The 17,242-nt window shown below is 56.9% G+C and overlaps 1 protein-coding gene across 9 annotated transcripts in view; it reads right to left on the reverse strand.

Moving 5' to 3' along the window:
* The window catches only part of CHD5 (chromodomain helicase DNA binding protein 5), a 63,701-nt gene that overhangs the window by 35,778 nt on the left and 10,681 nt on the right, over positions 1–17,242 (reverse strand). For 4 of the 9 annotated variants that reach the window (XM_053576553.1, XM_053576555.1, XM_053576559.1 and 1 more), the window contains exons 2-7: positions 16,341–16,468; positions 7,828–8,007; positions 4,125–4,246; positions 3,394–3,632; positions 1,550–1,674; positions 117–240 (exon numbers count right to left, since the gene is read on the reverse strand). In XM_053576553.1, coding sequence (XP_053432528.1) covers positions 117–240; positions 1,550–1,674; positions 3,394–3,632; positions 4,125–4,246; positions 7,828–8,007; positions 16,341–16,468 — 918 coding nt within the window. Of the gene's footprint in view, positions 1–116; positions 241–1,549; positions 1,675–3,393; positions 3,633–4,124; positions 4,247–7,827; positions 8,008–12,027; positions 12,095–16,340; positions 16,469–17,242 lie in introns of those variants that run through there. The other 5 variants (XM_053576554.1, XM_053576558.1, XM_053576562.1 and 2 more) reach the window with 3 other exon arrangements.

Genomic DNA, 17,242 nt, shown 5'->3' on the forward strand with positions numbered 1-17,242 from the left:
TATGCTAACAGTAGAGACCAGGGCGGTGGAGGAAACACTGGGGGCACCGGGATGCCCTTCCCCCACATGTCCTCCTGGAAGGGCCCGGGACCCCGGGGCCCCGACGGAAGCCCTACTCCTCCTCTTCTTGCGCCGCCTCTTGCTCTTCTTGCCCAGGGCTGCGGAGCACTCAGAGCGCATGGAGGAGCTGTGGATGCTGGCGCTGTCGAAGTCCGACTCCTCCCGCTCGTCCTCCTCACTCTGCAGGGGGAGGGGAGCGGCCTGTGAGCGCAGGGCATGGGGAGGACCCGGTTCCATCCCAGTGGGTTCCATCCAGGGGGCTTCACCGGTCTGGGCCGGCAGGGGTGGAGGAGGGCACTGAAAAGGCTCCGGAGACACAGTGCTCCCTGTGGCTCGCACTGTCCCCCCACCCAGCTAGAAATCTTTTTTTTTTTTTTTTTTGAGACAGAGTCTCACTATGTCACCCTGGGTAGAGTGCTGTGGTGTCACAGCTCACAGCAACCTCAAACTCTTGGGCTTAAGTGATTTACTTGCCTCAGCTTCCCAAGTAGTTGGGACTACAGGCACCAGCTAGAAATCTTATGCCACAGCCCAGCACACCAGTCCAATCCGGCCTGATGTCTCAGCCCACCCCAAGCCCTGCCCCCAGCCCTAGACATTTCCCACATTTTCTGCCTCCATCCTGCCAAACTTCTACACATCCTTCAAGGAGCAGCTCTGAGGACAACTCCGCCAAGGAGTCCTCCCAGTCTCTCCTTCACAGGACCCACCACACAGCCTGTGTGCCAGGTGTCCTGACACCACATGGGCTCTCTGCCAGTGAACATCCTGCCACATTACGAGTGCTGCAGGAGCAGGGACCACCATAGCTGAGCAGAGGGCCTGGCACCTGTTGGGTGCTCAACAAATATCTGCTGAGCTGAGCTGGACCCCACCTTCTGCTCCATGCTCCCCTCTACTGCAGGCTATGTAACGGGCTGCCAAGAGGCAGAAAAACTGGGCCCATCTCTGGCCCCCTGCAGGGCTGGGTGAGAGAAACAGCTGCCCTGTGGAGGTGAGGAGGGTAAATGCCCCCCACACCCCTCCAAGGCGAAGACACAGGCTCAGGGTCTGAACCTGGGCCCAAAGATGGCCCTGGGGGTGAACGGGGGTGGGGGGAGTCAATCAGGGCTCTAGCCAGCTCCCATGGACCCACCAGGACTCCAAGCAGCCAGATGATTCTCTGTCCACTGCTGGGGGAGCAGCAGCTGTGGACACGAGAGCCAGGACTGAGCTCCCAGCTTAAGAGGATGGGCAGGAGAAAGCTCCCTGCCTGAGTCCAAGCTAGGGGGACCCTCGGAAGGATCCCATCTAAACCCCTCAGCAAGCAAGTGGGGAAGCTGAGTCCCAGCAGCCCTGTAGGGTAGAATGGAGAACGTAATGGAGGGTTACGGGACCCAGCTAGGTCATGAGAATGACCTGAAGACTGGCCTTCCAGGGTCACCCCAGCCCGTGCGCACACACAAAGGCATGCACGGCCCGTGCACGCGCAGGCCCCACACTCACACACCGAGGAGCCTTTCTTCCTCTTGCTGCTGATCCCTCCAAAGCGGAACTTGAGCCCAGCCACCTTTTTCCCCTTGCCCTTTTTCTTCCCATCTTTGGCGCCTTTGATCTTCTTCCTCACTCCAGGACCTAAAAAACAATGGTAACCATAGCCAACAAGTGCCACTCACTGGTCACTTCCCACCATCATGTCACCAAGCCCTCATGCAATCAACAAGAAAAAGGACCGTTTCTGCCATCAGCCCTTTCAGATGGGGTGGCTGAGGCTCAGGGAGGCGAAGACCTTGCTTAAAAATCACATAGCAAAGAAAGGGAAAGGCAGAGTCTGTCTGCTCTGGCCACTGCACTGCCCTTCTTCCACAACTGCCTGAAAAGCTAGTCCCCTTGGGAAGAGCCCCTACACTGTCCAGACCCCCAGAAACAAGCTGACTCCAATGGAGCCAGCAGCCCTACAGTCAGCAGGGCCACAAGGGCACCTCTGCCCACCTAAGGTCGGCACCTGGACCCCAGAGAGATATCCTGGGACCAAAAGCCCTTTTCCCATCTGCCAGCCTCTGCCGGCACCACCTGAAGCCACCCCCAACTCTTCCGGCCACCTGGGAATGGCCAGCAGGGGTGAGGCTGTTTGTTTAGAGCTGCCACAGGGCAATTAGCCACCTGGGGAGTAAAGATCCCCCTACCCCCACCCCGCAGCCTCTCCCGCTGCTAGGCTGAGGAAGGGGTGGGGCCTAGAGGCAGGAACACACACTGCAGAGGTGGACCCGCCCAGGCCCTCCTCCAGCCACACCACATGCAGGGACACGGAGCTATAAGCCCAGCTATACCCTCGGTGGCGCCACGGAAAATCTATTTCAATTTTCCAGACTCTGAATAGGCAGCTCAGGGAATCAATAGCTTGGAGGCTGGAGCCCAAGAGGAAATGAGAGAGCAAGGCCAGCTGGGCAGGTGGGGACAGGCCAGGAGCCCCTGAGACCCTGCTGATCTGGATGGAGCAGGACACAGAGCTAGCTCTGATCCTCTCCAAGACCCCTTCAGAGACCCGGCAAAGGGAGTCAGACACAGCACCCCAGCATCATACCAGAAACCAAAGTTCCTTGGGGTTGAAACGAGGGGTCCCCAGGGTCCCTGCAGCCCCCATCAAAACCCAGATCAGGGCACCCAGGAAGGCTGAACTGCTGGGTGGAAACCCTGGGAGATCAATGTCCCCACCTCCTAGAAGCCAGAAACCTCCAGCCAGCAAGTTGAGTCGGGTTTGGGATCTGGACCTCCTGCCAAGCCATGTCCAAAGCAGCTCCCTGCGAAGCCACTCCTGACCCCACCCACCCCCTGCTCAAATCTCTGGCATTTTCCTGTATCCTAAATCAGGAAGGGCAGAGACCTGACAGTCCATGCAGCCCTGAGGGCCTGGAGGAGCACCTTGCATGCAGTGGTGCTCAGATAAACGGCTATACTCGGGCGTTGTCCTCGGGAAAAGGCCTGAAACTCACAGAAGCCTTGGGTGGAGAGCTCTAGGCTGCAGGCCTCCCCCCTCCCTCCTGCAGCCCAAGTCCAGGGGGCCTCCTGGGCTGGCCCAGCAAAAGCCCCCTATAGCTCTGCCCACATCATCTCTGCTTCTCCACCACTCCCAAAAGACAGGCAGGGCAGAAGCTACAGAGCCACATCACTGCCAAGAAAGGGCCCATCAGCCCACTGTCACCCTGGCATGGGGTCCTCAGCAAGGGGCACCCCGGCTACCCCTCCTGCCCATGCCTGCCCTCCCTTCCCCAGGTCTGGCCTATGCCTTCTCCTACAGGATCTGTGGGAGCCCCTGCCAGGCAGGGCTCAGGGCACACCCACCCTCAGCCTCACCCTTGCCCTCTTTGGTCTTGGCCTTGCGGACAGGCACAGGCTGGGGTGCCTGCTGGGGGCTGACAGCCAGAGGAGAGGCGATGGTGACCGTCTCTACAGCTGCAGCAACTGCCGCGGCAGCTGCGGCCGCTGAGCTGCCCTTGAAGGGGTTGTTGGCACTGAACTCCCGCCACTTGGCACCCAGGACTGTCATCATTTTGGACATGGGGATCTTCGGGTTCTTCTTAGCGATGAGTGGCCTGTTGGGGGAGAGGCAAGGGGGTGAGGGCAGGGTGCATAGGGGACACCTTTTCTGACGTGGCACTGGCTCCAGGTTCCTGGTTAGAGAAGCCTGGTAGAGGTAGGGGACAAAGCTGAGATGACAGTCCACCCCCCAAATGCTCCCACTCCCCTGCCCACACAATTTTCAATCATATTTCCAGACCTGGCAACACTTGGGAGGCCAGAGGGGAGCTTCAGGAGGCCTCAGGGTGAGAGGGGCCATGGCAGCTAAAAACCCCCCAGGAATGGCCGGAGTCCCGCTGGGGCAGGCTCAGCGAGGGAAGGCCTGACTGTAAAAACAAAAGGAGTCCCACCCACTCCTGCCAGCTCTGCCCAGGTCAGGGGGTCAGCCTGACAGTACCCTCACCTGGCCCAGGAGCCCGGGCCTCTGTCCCTCTGCCCTTCTGGCACTTGGTGCCGCCCAGGGGAAGTGCAGCCTTTGCAGGAAGCACAGGGCAGCCCCGGCCTACCTAAGGAACTGGCTGAAGGCCTTGTAGTTGGTCAGCGTGTGGTAGTCCTCCTCCGAAAACAGGTAGTCCACATCATCCAGGCCCCACTCTGCCATGAGCTGCCTTGACGACTTGGGCTCCTGCTGAGACATAAGCTGGAGATAAAGTCGGGGGAAGGGCCTTCTGACCTGCACCCCAGCCCCAGGGGTGGGGAGATCACATCTGCAGTTCCCACCTGCCACTCAGAACACCTCAAAGCACAGCTGCCCCTCATCGGATGCTCACTCACAGGGTGCCAGGCCAAATGTTTAACGTTAGGGTTGGGGGGAAGGTTGTGTGTGTGTCTAGGACCCCCAGAAAGGGAAAGCAGCCAGTTATGGAAAGGAGGCTGGACCACCAATCCAGGCTGCTGTCTTGAAAGGCCTGTCCAACCAGCCTCAGGACCCCCGGGCAGGAATAGCCAGGTTCCCTCTCCATGTTCACAGAATTTGGGCAGTAGAACAGCACAGCATGGCTTTTAGGAGGGAAGGTGTCCCTGGGGAGGGTGAAGGACTCGGGGCAGCCTAAGGCATGCTAGAGAGACACAAGGCTTCCCCAAGGTGCCCCCAGGTGCAGCCCCTGTGAAGGACAGGCCACTGCTGGGTTCTAGAGACAGGAAGGTGTACCCTGCTAGGGCAGGGACATAGGACAGTGGCCTGACTGTGAGCAGAACCCTGAGAGTACTCCTCAGCATCACTTCACCTTCCAGATGGGACTCTGAGGTTGGGGGGGGGCACTCCAAGGGCACAAGGTGAGCTCTGAAGCTGCCCAGGGATCAGATGACCAAATGACCATGCAGCTCTGGCTGGCTGGGATCAGACAGAGTGACACTGGCTATGGGCTTGGGCCACATACCAGTGGTAAGAGGTAGACAAGTTATTTAACCTCTCTCTGCCTCGATCTTCCCATCTGTAAAATGGGGGCAACAGCTGCACCTGCCGTCCACAGGAGAGTGAGTTATCACAGGTGCTTGAACAGGGCATATCTCCATGTTTAGCTGCTGGCACCCAATGCACCCTGCCTGCCTCCTTTCTCCACACTCAGGGAGCCCTGAGCTGCTCCCCCACTGCCACTGACCCATCATAGCAATCAGCACATGCCACTCCAAAGGGGCCAAAGTCCCTGGTCAGGGAGGTCATCTGACTTAAGCCAGCCCAATCGGGGGGGTTCTGGGTCTCCTGCCTGGACACCTGGACATGAGAGACCTGCTCTCCAACATACTGGGTGTGCCAAGAGGCCCCGAGCTGCTGGGCACCCATTCCCCACAAGGGCACCCACCTGGGCCAGAGGTCCACCTGAGGCAGAACAGAGGATGCAGAGAACCAGCCTGGGTGATCCGTGATGTCCCACAACCCAGAAGCCCCCTGCCTCTCAATTCCCAGGGCCCTGGTCCCACAAATCCCATTACTGCCTAAGCCTTGGCCTGGGCTTTCTGCTCCTACAGTGGAAGACCCCTGGGGGGTCCACAGGGCCTTGCTCCACCCGGAGAGCCTCCCAGAGCTGAGAACCGGCCTGCCCGGCACAGCAGGAAGGCTCTAAAACCTCCCGTTCTGTGAGAGTTCTGAGATGTTCCCATGTGAGGCCCCCTCTCTGCCTAACCTGCCCCTGTGGACACACAAAGCCATTCCTGGAGGCACATGGGCCCCTCCACCCCTACCCAGGAGGGCAGAGCGGCAGGTGCACGAGATGATTCTGTTCAGGACAACCCTGAGTGGCTCCCTTAAGTTACTCTTTCAGAACTGTCAGCCCCTCAGCTGTCGTCAGTCACAGATAACTCATGGCACATCCACTGACTCATGAATCACCCCGGGTGTCAGGACACCACCAGTCAGAACACCCCCTCCTCCAGCAGCTGCCAACATCAGTCATTCACATTCATGACTGTGCTTCACCCAACAGCAACTGTACTAATATTTACAGAGCATTGTGTTCAAATCCATGGCTAGGCCGGCACAATGGCTCATGCCTGTAATCCTAGCACCGTGGGAGGCTGAGGCAGGTGTATTGCTTGAGCTCAGGAGTTTGAGATCAGGCAGAGCAAGAGCAAGGTCTCATCTCTACTAAAAATAGAAAAACTAGGGCAGTGCCTATGGCTCAGTGAGTAGGCCACCGGCCCCATATATTGAGGGTGGTGGGTTCAAACCCAGCCCCGGCCAAACTACAACAAAAAAATAGCCAGGCATTATGGCGGGTGCCTGTAGTCCCAGCTCCTCAGGAGGCTGAGGCAAGAGAATCGCCTAAGCTCAGGAGTTGGAGGTTGCTGTGAGCTGTGATGCCACGGCACTCTACCATGGGCAACAGAGTGAGACTCTGTCTTTAAAAAAATAAAATAAAATAAATAAAAATAGAAAAACTAGCCGGGCGTAGTGGTGGGCGCCTACAGTCTCAGCTACACGGGAGGCTGAGGCAAAGGGCTCTCCTGAGCCCAAGAATTTGAGGTTGCTGTGAGCTATCATGCCATGGCACTCTACCAAGGCAACAGAGTAAGACTCTGTCTCCCAAAAATTAGAAAAATAGGTTTGGCAGCTCGTAGCTCAGTGACAAGGGCACCAGCCACATACACTGAGGCTGATGGGTTCCAGCCCAGGCCTACTAAACAACAATGACAACTGAAACCAAAAAATAGCTTGGCGTTGGGGTAGGCGCCTGCAGTCCCAGCTACTTGGGAGGCTGAGACAAGAGAATTGCTTAAGCCCAAGAGTTGGAGGTTGCTGTGAGCGGTGACACCACAGCACTTTACCAAGGGTGACATAGTGAGACTCTGTCTCAAAGAAAAAAAGAAAAAGAAAAAAAACTAAATCTGAGGCTAGCCCAAACTAGCCTCAGTGCCTTACACACATGTAAGAACACACGTTCCTGGATGACAGTGTCACCACCTACTGCCCCAGAGCTGAGGCCCAGAAGCCCAACCATTGGCCTCACTCCTAGACCCTCTGAGACTTGAGGGGCCTCAGGATGGCCCTGAAGCCTACGCTCAGTTCACACCATCTCCCCTGTCCCTAGGTGCTGCGTCGACACGGCTCCTCTCCTCCATGTCCAGTGGGGAACTCTCAGAATGCTGCCGCTGCAGGATTTTAGAACACCTGCTGCGTATCAAACTTCCTTTTCTACCATAAGCAAAGCTGTCCAGTAGCTTTGTGTGGCTTTTTGTGTTTTATTTTCCCAAATTGCTCTAAGCAAGAGGTCCCTGACACTAAACCCGAGCTCACATTATCCATCACTCCCCAGAAATGGCTGCGCGATTGTGCAGGCAGGCGACCGCCAAGAGCGGCCACCATGTCAGAGAGATGCTGCAAGCTTTCCCGCAGATTCCCGCACGCTGTCCTCTGATATAAAGCCCCTGCACAAGCACACACACAGCACATGGACAAGTATACACATGAGCACTCACAAGCAAGTGCAGACACACACCCACAAGTACATGCACGAGCACACACACTAACACACATAAGCCCATGCACAGATACACAGGCACACACATGCACACACAGACACACGGATGCGTGAGCACACAGAAGCACACGCATGAACAGACACATGGGCACACGCTTGAGCACACAGGAACGTGTGCTCACACAGGCTCCCGGGTAGGAGGGCAGAGAGCTGACGTGCAGGAGGCTGAGCCCCCCAGGAGGGGCGCCTTTCTGGTGCAGCGGCAGACGCCCCTCCCCGCCTTGCTGCTTACCTTTAAGCATCCATCGTCATTATCATCCTCCTCTTCCTCCTTCTTTTTGCGCTTGGCTTTTTTCTCCTTCTTGTCCTTGAGTTTCTTCTTCTTCTTTTTATTAGGAGAGTAGTCACTACCTTCGCTGTCCGACTTCTCCTCCAGATCCTCTTCATTTTCTGACAGCTCGTCATTGCTCCCCTGGAAAAGAAAGGGGCATAGTGAAGGCAACAGAGGCCCGGAGAGCACCCAGTGTTGTGGCCCACACTTGGCATCAGTCACCCCAAGGCCCACAGCTCAGCCCCAAAGCCCAGCCTGAATCATGGGCCTTGTCCCCAGGGACAGTCACAGTGAGGACTGGAGTGTACAGGTTCATCTGCCCGGGCAGCCCTCAGGGCGGGTGTGAGCTCCGGGACAGTGAAAATCAGGTTTCTGTGAATTTCAAGATTTTTTTTTTTTTTGGACTTTGGGTTTTTTTGAGACAGAGTCTCACTATGTTGCCCTCGGTAGAGTGCCATGGAGTCACAGCTCACAGCAACCTTCAACTCTGGGCTTAAGCGATTCTCTTGTCTCAGCCTCCCAAGTAGCTGGGACTACAAGCCCCCGCCACAATAGTCGGCTATGGACTTTGGGATTTTAACTAGTTTACATGATGGTGCCTAGACCCAGGAGCTCATAGTGGACCAGATGGTGCCTAGGGTCCAAAAAGTGCACAGGAAAAGGCCAGGCAGGAGCAGATGGTGCCGACCCACGCCCACCCCAGTGCTGCTCACTCATGTGTCCTTCAGAGCCACGCTCATCAAGTGAACCTGTAATTAACATATAGCGCACACCCCAGTTTCCTCTGTGTGCAGACTCTCCAGAAGCTGCTAGGGCACAAGCCCACCTTCCCCCTCCCCCACCCTGGCTGCTTCCTCTCAATGTACGACAAGGTAATTTAGGCAGCTCTTCAGCCTGGCTTCCTTGATTTAGTTTCCTGTCTGTACAGGCAGAAAATGGCCCATTTATATGGAGATAAGGGCGTTTACAGACACAGCAGCCCCACCGGAAAGGTACTGCCCCTCCAGAAAGCAGTTTTCTCCTGGCCTTTAGCGATGCACACGGACTGGCAAGCCCTTCTGGCCCCCTCCCAGGGAGGGACCGGGCACTGTTGCTACAATTACCAGACGGGCTTGTCATCCTCGTGATTGCCATTAACTGTTTTCAAGGTGAGCAAAGACAGGCACGAGAAGAGATGAAGAGAGAGCTGGAGAGATGAAAAATGAGCTCGGGAGTCGGCAGCAGAGGAGAGGGAAGGGGAGGAGAATGAGGGGCAGAGCAGGCAGCCGGTCTCCCTAGAGCACCTTGGGGGTCCCCTCACCTGACCTAGGCCCTCACTATAAAGAGGCGATGACCCAACCTGCCTTTTCCTAAGTGAGGGACTCCAAGCAGACATATCCCATCAGTTAGTTGAAGGTGGACAAGGTCGCTGATGGATGGGAGGGGAAGATCCAGCTGCGGAAGCCCCCTGCCCACATGCTCCCTGCACTCCCCCTCTCCCTGTCGCCCACCAGGCCCCCGGCCCCCCAACCTCTTAGCCCATTAAGCCACCAGAGTCAGCAGCACTGGTAGCTGGCACGCAGCAGAGCCTCTGTGCATTTGTATTCCAGGAATACTGACTCTGTGCCTGATTGGAACCCTGCTTCCTGGGCTGGTGGTGATGCTGAGCCATGGGGCAACAGCCCCCAGACTCTCCCTCAGTCCGTGATGTCCACTTCCCCCAAGGATGTTAGAGTTTAGCCAGCTTCAAAGACCACCCTTCAGCAGGGCCCATAGCTCAGTGGGTAGGGCACCAGCCACGTACACGGAGGCTGGTGGATTTGAACCTGACCCAGGCCAGCTAAAAAAATGACAACCACAACAACAACAAAAAAATAGCCGGGCATTGTGGTGGGCACCTGCAGTCCCAGCTACTTGGGAGGCTGAGGCAAGAGAATTGCTTGAGCCCAAGAGTTGGAGGTTGCTGTGAGCTGTGGTGCCACAGCACTCTACCCAGGGTGACAGCTAGAGACTCTGTCTCAAAAAAAAAAAAAAAAAAAGACCACCCTTCAAGAGACCTCAGACACACACTCTAGCCCAACCCGCGCTCCAGCAAAGGTAAGGTTGGGAGAGAGGTCGGCATGAACTTCAGCACCACGGACAGAGACAGGGCCCAGCAGACCATCAGCCCCACAACCCACTACGGGTAAGACCAGCAGACCTGGCTCAGCACCTGTAGCTCAGCGGTTAGGGCATCAGCCACATGCACAGGGGCTGGTGGGTTCGAACCTGGCCAGGGCCTGCTAAAACAATAATGAAAACAATAACAAAAAAATAGCCGGGAGTGGGTGGCGCCTGTGGCTCAAGGAGTAGGGTGCCAGCCCCATATACCAAAGGTGGTGAATTCAAACCTGGCCCCAGCCAAAAACTGAAAAAAAAAGAAATAGCCAGGCATGTGGCAGCAGCCTATAGTCCCAGCTACTTGGGAGGCTACAAGACACCAGAGGCAAGAGAATCGCTTAAACCCAAGAGTCTGAGATTGCTGTGAGCTGTGAAACCACGGAACTCCTCCAAGTGTGACATGGTGAGACTCTGTCTCAAATAAAAAAAAAAAAAAACAGCAGACACACAGCTGGTACTGTGTGGCCTGCCAGTGGGTCCCAGGGCTCCATAGCTAGGATGGGACTTGGGCAGGTCACTATGGCAAGTGAACCTCAGCTTCATTCTCCATGAAGTTACCAGAAAGGATGGAACCAAGGAGTGTAGAAAAGGCCTTAAACACCTGAGGGTGAGAAGCCTGGGCACAGAGAAACGCTGCTCAGAGACAGGGCTGCACGGCCAGCACCCAAGACCCATCACCGAGTCACCTGGCCAGGCCCTGGACAGGGGCTTCAGCCAAGCTAGAGCAATCTTGGCTCAGAGCAACCCATGCCCTTTGCCCCCCACCACCATATAGACGAAGCTCACATCCAGACACCAGAGGCTCTGGCAATGCCCAGATAACCCAGGATAACCACAACTGTGCTTGGAAGTCAATGGCACAGCCAGGACCCTGGAGAGCACACGTCAGCCTTGCTCCCCTCACTCTGTGAGCAAGACTGGGTCAGAGGTGACCACCTAAAGGCTGCCTGAAGCTGTAGGGCAATATGGGCCAATGGCAACGTGGCTTGGGCAAGAAGGAGCTGCCGCGGGCCCCACTGTAACCCCAGGTCAGGAGTGGTCCAGAAGGAGCACAGTGGAGGAGCAGGAAGGCAGATCCTGCCGTCTGCAAGGAGCAGTGGTGTGTGCACAGCTCAGAAGGTCAGGTGCTAACTGGAGGGCTCACCCACCACCGTTCAGAGCTAAGTGGGAAGGTGGGAGGGCACAGACCCTTGGCGAGGAATGGGCCAGAGCCCCACAGGGCACATCTGCAGCCCATCAGCAGCCCCTGCCCTGTCAGCACCACCCGGGGGATAGGCCAGATGGCAACCCCTCCATTCACAGGGAGGGGAAGCTTTCCTCCTTACTGTCAACTGCAGTGGGAGAGCCCAGTTGGACAGAAGGCTCCGACTCCTCAAGTCCCTCCACTGTCCTCCCATTCCCAACCTCTCCACTCTGCCTCTGCCTCTGCCACAGGGAACTCACCCCGCTAGGGTTCCTCTCCACACTGGGCTGTGGCAGCTTAGGGTGGGGGTGAGACCATATCTGTATCCCCAGGAGAACTCTGCATCCAGCTATTCACATACTTCCAGAACTGAGCCTCTTTTTCTGTTGTTATTTTTTCTTTTCTTTTTATTTATTTATTTATTTATTTATTTATTTTTGTAGAGACAGAGTCTCACTTTATGGCCCTCAGTAGAGTGCCGTGGCCTCACACAGCTCACAGCAACCTCCAACTCCTGGGCTTAAGCGATTCTCTTGCCTCAGCCTCCCGAGTAGCTGGGACTACAGGCGCCCGCCACAATGCCTGGCTATTTTTTGGTTGCAGTTTGGCCGGGGCCGGGTTTGAACCCGCCACCCTCGGTATATGGGGCTGGCGCCTTACCGACTGAGCCACAGGAGCCACCCCTGTTGTTATTTTTTCTAAATCTTGTAGAGAAAGGGGTGAAGGGGAAGGAAGGCTGCAGATGGTTCTGAGAGCAACTCACAGAGGAAAGACCCACCACAGGACCTGGAGGGACACAGCATCACTCAGCAGCAAGAAGGGAAGAGATGAGCACAAACCTGAGGTGGGACAGCGCCCAGTACCTTGCAAGGGGTGGAGGGGGCTAAAGGCCCAGCCAGGTGCAGGGCAGGAGACTCTGCTGCAGACCAGTGATTCCCTGAGATCACCCTGAACCAACAGCAGCCCCGGGGCCCTGAGAACAACTGAGCCACACTGCACCAGCTGCGAAAATCACGATAGTCAGCCTTTGACCTTGGCACTGACCTTTGGGCTGCAGCAGTTCTTGGTGTGGCTGTGGCAGATGCCCCACCGGTTGAAGAAGAGTCTCAGCAGACTTGGGGTTCCCACACAGAATCCACCTGCAGAACCGCCTTAAACCCTACACCCCGTCTGGGCACACCAGGGGTGGGGACAGGCAGGAGGGGCCTCTGCTTTAAGCTCAGGCCTCACTGAGGGCACAGCACAACAATCCCCACCCTAGGGACCCTGAGTGGGCAGTGCCCACCGCCGGTCCTCCTTCCCAGCTCCATGGATGTTTCTCTATTGAGGCCTCCCCCTCCCTCTCCCTCAACCCCATGCTGGGCGTGACATCTCCAGGAAAAGGAGGCATTTAAACTAAAAAGGAAGGACTCTAAGACTTGGTCATTCTCAATTTGGGGTCCTTCAAGATTGAGAAGGAAAAAAAAAGAATGAAATATGAGCCTTCCCATTCACGAGTGTTATAAACAGTTATAATTTAGCACTGAATAATTGGTTGCCATGGGAACCGCTGCAGTACAGGTTGAAATCATTTCTCCCTCCTGTGCGCTAGGGTCTGACAAGGAGCTTCATCTACATATGCTCAGGTTCCAGGCTGCAGCCGGGTTATTTTATGTAAATCAGAATCCATGACTTGCTGCTTGGGGCGCCCTGGCCCCTCTGCCGCCTCATCTGGGGGCCCCAGGTTGGGGGAGGACAGGTGTAAAGCCCTCCTGGGGCCCCACGTGCTGGGCGGGAGGGCAAGGGGCGCAGGGCAGCCAGGAGCCTGCTCTCTGGCTGCTGCAGGTTCCAGCGCCCCAAGATCTGACAGCTGGCTGGAGCCAGGCTCTCAGGAACAGAAAGGAGGTGGGGGGGCTTCAGGGAGGCCTTCTGTCCACTCTACTCCCAACCAGAATTGAGAACCAGTGGAGAGGGAAAAGAGAGGGCCAGAAAGTGGGGGACATGGGGAGCATGAGAGGAGGAGGGAGGAAAATGAGTCAGGAGAGGAAGGAAGAACTGGAGGGAGGAAGGGAGGGAGGGCGGAATCTCCCAGAGATTCACAAGGCAAAGACCAAATACAGGCCAGAGAGGGGGAGAGCCAGACAGACAGAAACAGAAACAAGCTCTCAGAAAAAGAAGGGAGGGAAAGGACCTGGAAATAAGAGAGCCCAACAACCAGCCCCTCTCACCTTGGAGGCCACCAGACCCCTGCCCCAGGCCTCACCACTGTCCAGGCCCGGCCACCCCCAGCCTCCTTCCTGGCCACAGCCACTGCTGTCCCCCGAGGGGAGGGAGGGGACAGGCAGAAAAGCCAGCCCTGCCTGGGGGAAGGACGGGGCTCTCACAGGCCATTGCTGCACACTGCTGGGTCCTTTCCAGCACTTCAGAAGGAGGCAGACCCAGTCTAAAAGTCTGAGACCCAATGGCCAGATGACATTGCCCGTCTTGGCCTAGCCCCTCACGCAGGTCCTAACTTGAAGGACGTGGGGGGCGCACACGTAGGAGCCTCCACCATCGGCCATTAGGGGCCACAGCGCCCAGGTCTGTGGGGTCTGAGGGGAGAGGGCAGTGTGGGCAGCAACAGGAGCGTTCACAGCTTCAATCAGAAAGTCTCAAGGCTACTTCCCGGGGCCCTGCACCACCTGCCCTGTGCCTGGCACAGATCTCCGGGGCCAGGGGACAGTGTCAGTGGAAAGGGAGGGAGCTCCAGCTGGGAATCTGGGGACCCTCTGCATTGAAGGGGCTGGTTTCCAGCACCTTCTTCAGTGGGGAGCCTTCAGGCTTACAGTTCCCCCTTCCTCCATGTCCCTGCCTAAGTAGCAGACTGGGGCCTCACCCTAAGAAGATGAAGGAGCCTCAGAGCACAGGCCAGTGAGTCTGCAGAGACGTGGGCCCTGTAGGGGCTCCCCTAACCCATGTCCTTCCTATGGGCAACCCACACACTGGCCCCATGGTGGGGTGTCCTGGGAGGAGACAGACACACATCGACCCTGGATATCATGCCAGACTGAGGACAGAGCTTAGGGCAGCAGAGAAGGAAGGTGGATCGGGCGGGGGGCCCAGAGTCCCTCCAGGGGAAGAAAGGTTAGCACATACATAAACACACACTGTCATATGAGTGCACACAGGGGAGAGGAGGGGCCTGGTGGGCTGCCAGCCAAGTGCCATGGGGCTAAGCCGGGGCTTGGAGGGGTGCTTTGGGACACAGTGGAGGAGCCTGGACAGGGAGCCATGCGCTTCTTCCACATGCTGCAGGGGCAGCAGGAGGCCGGAGCTGGGAGAGCACAGGGAACAAACGCTAACCCCAACCCAGACCAAGAGCACAGCGGGAGGACTCGGCTGAGGTGGGTCTGGCCAGAGAGGGTGGGGGCCGACAGCCTCCCAAGCACCTCGAGGCCCAGGAGCAGCGTCCAGGCAGCTCGGCCCTCTGGATGCACCCAGGCTGGCACCAGATAAGAGAACAAAACAGGCTGCAGGGGGAGGTTAGGGCCCCCCAAAATGCCTCTGAGTTCCCAAACAAGCAGAGGGGTGGAAAGGGGATACAGAATCAAGGCTCGGTCAGGCAGTGGCTCCTGTGGCTCCTGCCACAATCATCTCTCCCTGCTCAGGGGTCTCTGCTTCTGCCCCTGCAGCTGCCAGAGCAGCCTGCCAGGCTGAATCACATCACTTCCCTGCTCTGCCCAAAGCCTTCACTGGCATCTCGCAAGGGACAGTCAGATGTCCACAGCAGGCCCCAAAACCTCATAGCAAGGAGTGATACAACCTAGAACAGTCTCCCCAGGCCCCCCCACTTCACCCTAAAGAGGCCTGGACCCAGGCCTGGCTCCGCCCAGGGCACTCCAGCCCATTATCACCTCCCTTCCCACTGGGTCCTCACAAGACAAGGCCAGGTAGGTCCCCTTTGGGCAGAGGAAACAAGAAGGCTACAGAGCTACAAGCACATTCCCTTGGGACAGGCAGGACAGGGAGGACCAGAAGTGGCAGAGGCCAGCTGCACGCAGCTGACAGCCCTGGGTTCAGATCTCAGCACAGCCACCATGTGGCCCTGGACAAGGTCACCTGTGAGCCTTCAGGACCCCTCTCCCCACAGGGCTCCCCAAAGGATCAGAGGTGATGCCCAAGAGGTACAGTGTTGCACATGGTAGAAAACAGGAACCATCAGTGTCCCAGTCCAAGTAGGAAGGGCTTTAAGGGGCAGGTCTGCCTCAGTTTCCCCATCTTCCATCTATCATCATCCCTGTCCCATTGATGGGTGAGGACAGTGAGTCTGCAGAAAGCCCAGGGAAGCAAGCTCCAAATGGTCAGCTGTAGGGGCAGACAAGGGACACTTCACACCATTACATCTGCCACCCCAGAGTCAGCAGAGCGTGCAGTGACCTCTCCTGTCCAGAACCAGCCAAGAACAAGGAAAGAAGTGGCAGGGAAAGCAGAGGTCTCTGAGGCCGAGCCAGCATTGACTGGCGGCCATCCCTTACCAGAGCCCCGCTACTCTCCTCCAATTTCATTTTCCTTGGATTTCTTTTTTTTTTAAAAAAACAGAATCTCACTTTGTTACCCCCGGTAGAGTGCCATGGTGTCACAGCTCACAGCTCACCTCAGACTCTTGGGCTCAAGGGATTCTCTTGGCTCAGCTTCCTGAGTAGCTGGGACTACAGATACCCACCACAACACCCAGCTATTTTTAGAGGCGGGAGTCTTGCTCTAGCTCAGGCTGGTCTCGAACTTGTGAGTTCAGGCAATCTACCCACCTGGGTCTCCCAGAGTGCTGGGATTACAAGCGTGAGCCACCCCACCGGGCCTTTTCCTAGGGTTTCATAAGAGGCCGCTACGGAGCAGGTGGGCAGACAACCAGGGGAAGGCGCAGCGTCAACAGAAGGGGGCCCTGTCCTGCACAGGGCAGCCAGGATGGGACAGAGGGACATCCACTTCTGACACCCTGCCCAAGACACAGGACACTTCCCACATGTCTCAGAAAGGCTTCTGCAAACAACACTCCACACCAGAAACTGGTTTTGGTACTTTTCTCTCAAACTCAGCTCATAGAAACCCTGGCTCTCCAAGGTCCAAGTACTCAGCGGCTGAAGGACACAGCCAGAACCCCACCGCCCCAGCCTGCCATCTCAGGCCCCCTCACCTCTTTCTTTTTCCGCTTCCCTTTGGACTTGTTCTCCTTGAGCTTCTTGGACTTCTTCTTCTTGGGAAGGCTTACGGGCTCCACAGGAAAAAAGTCATCGAAGGCTTCGAGACCACCATCTTCTTCTTCTGGAAGAGTTAGAAGGGGATTCTTCACTTCCCTCAAGGAGAGCTCCAGGGAACCAGGGCCCCACCCATCATCACCCAACCATACCAGGCAGGGCCACCCTGCCCTCCCCAGACCTCATCCTCTGGGCCTTTCCTTCCTTCCTCTGCAAAATGGGACAACACCCCCTGTCCCTGGTATGACAGTGCTCAGAAGACGGAACCTTGATGCACCAAACTCTGAGTGACTAACTAGGCAGCCACCCCAAGAACTCAAAGCCCCAGGGAGAGGTGGGGGCTGACACACCAGAAGACCCGCCTTTGGGAGGCCTGTCTCTGCCCCCACCCCCCTGAGAATCACGGCATGGCCAGGAGGCGGCTTGTGAATGCAGGAGGATGATAGTGCTTGGGCTCCATCACCCAAGGGCCACGTGGAGCCGGCAGAGCAAGTGCTCGGGGCTATGTAGAAGCCCACCAAGGAGGAGGCCAGGACACCCCGTGGATTTGGCAGAATGCCCCCAAATCAGGAATCACGGACCACATGGCTCCCCATCCTGCCCCTTCGCGCACACACAGGTGCACACGCAGATGCACACACAGGTACACACGGCTCCAGCCCAGACACACACACAAACAGATGCCAAGTGCAGTCCAGCTGGGCCCCACAAGATGTCAAATTGCACAGAGAGATGCTGCGCCCACCACACATGGGCTTGCAAGAGCTACCCACAATTTCTGAATTCCCCACTCCATTCAAGACTTTAAAGGCTAAGAGGAAAGTACAGTGGGCTCTGGAAA

Source organism: Nycticebus coucang, chromosome 22 (genome assembly GCF_027406575.1).
Source record: "Nycticebus coucang isolate mNycCou1 chromosome 22, mNycCou1.pri, whole genome shotgun sequence".
NCBI classification, from domain to species: domain Eukaryota; kingdom Metazoa; phylum Chordata; class Mammalia; order Primates; family Lorisidae; genus Nycticebus; species Nycticebus coucang.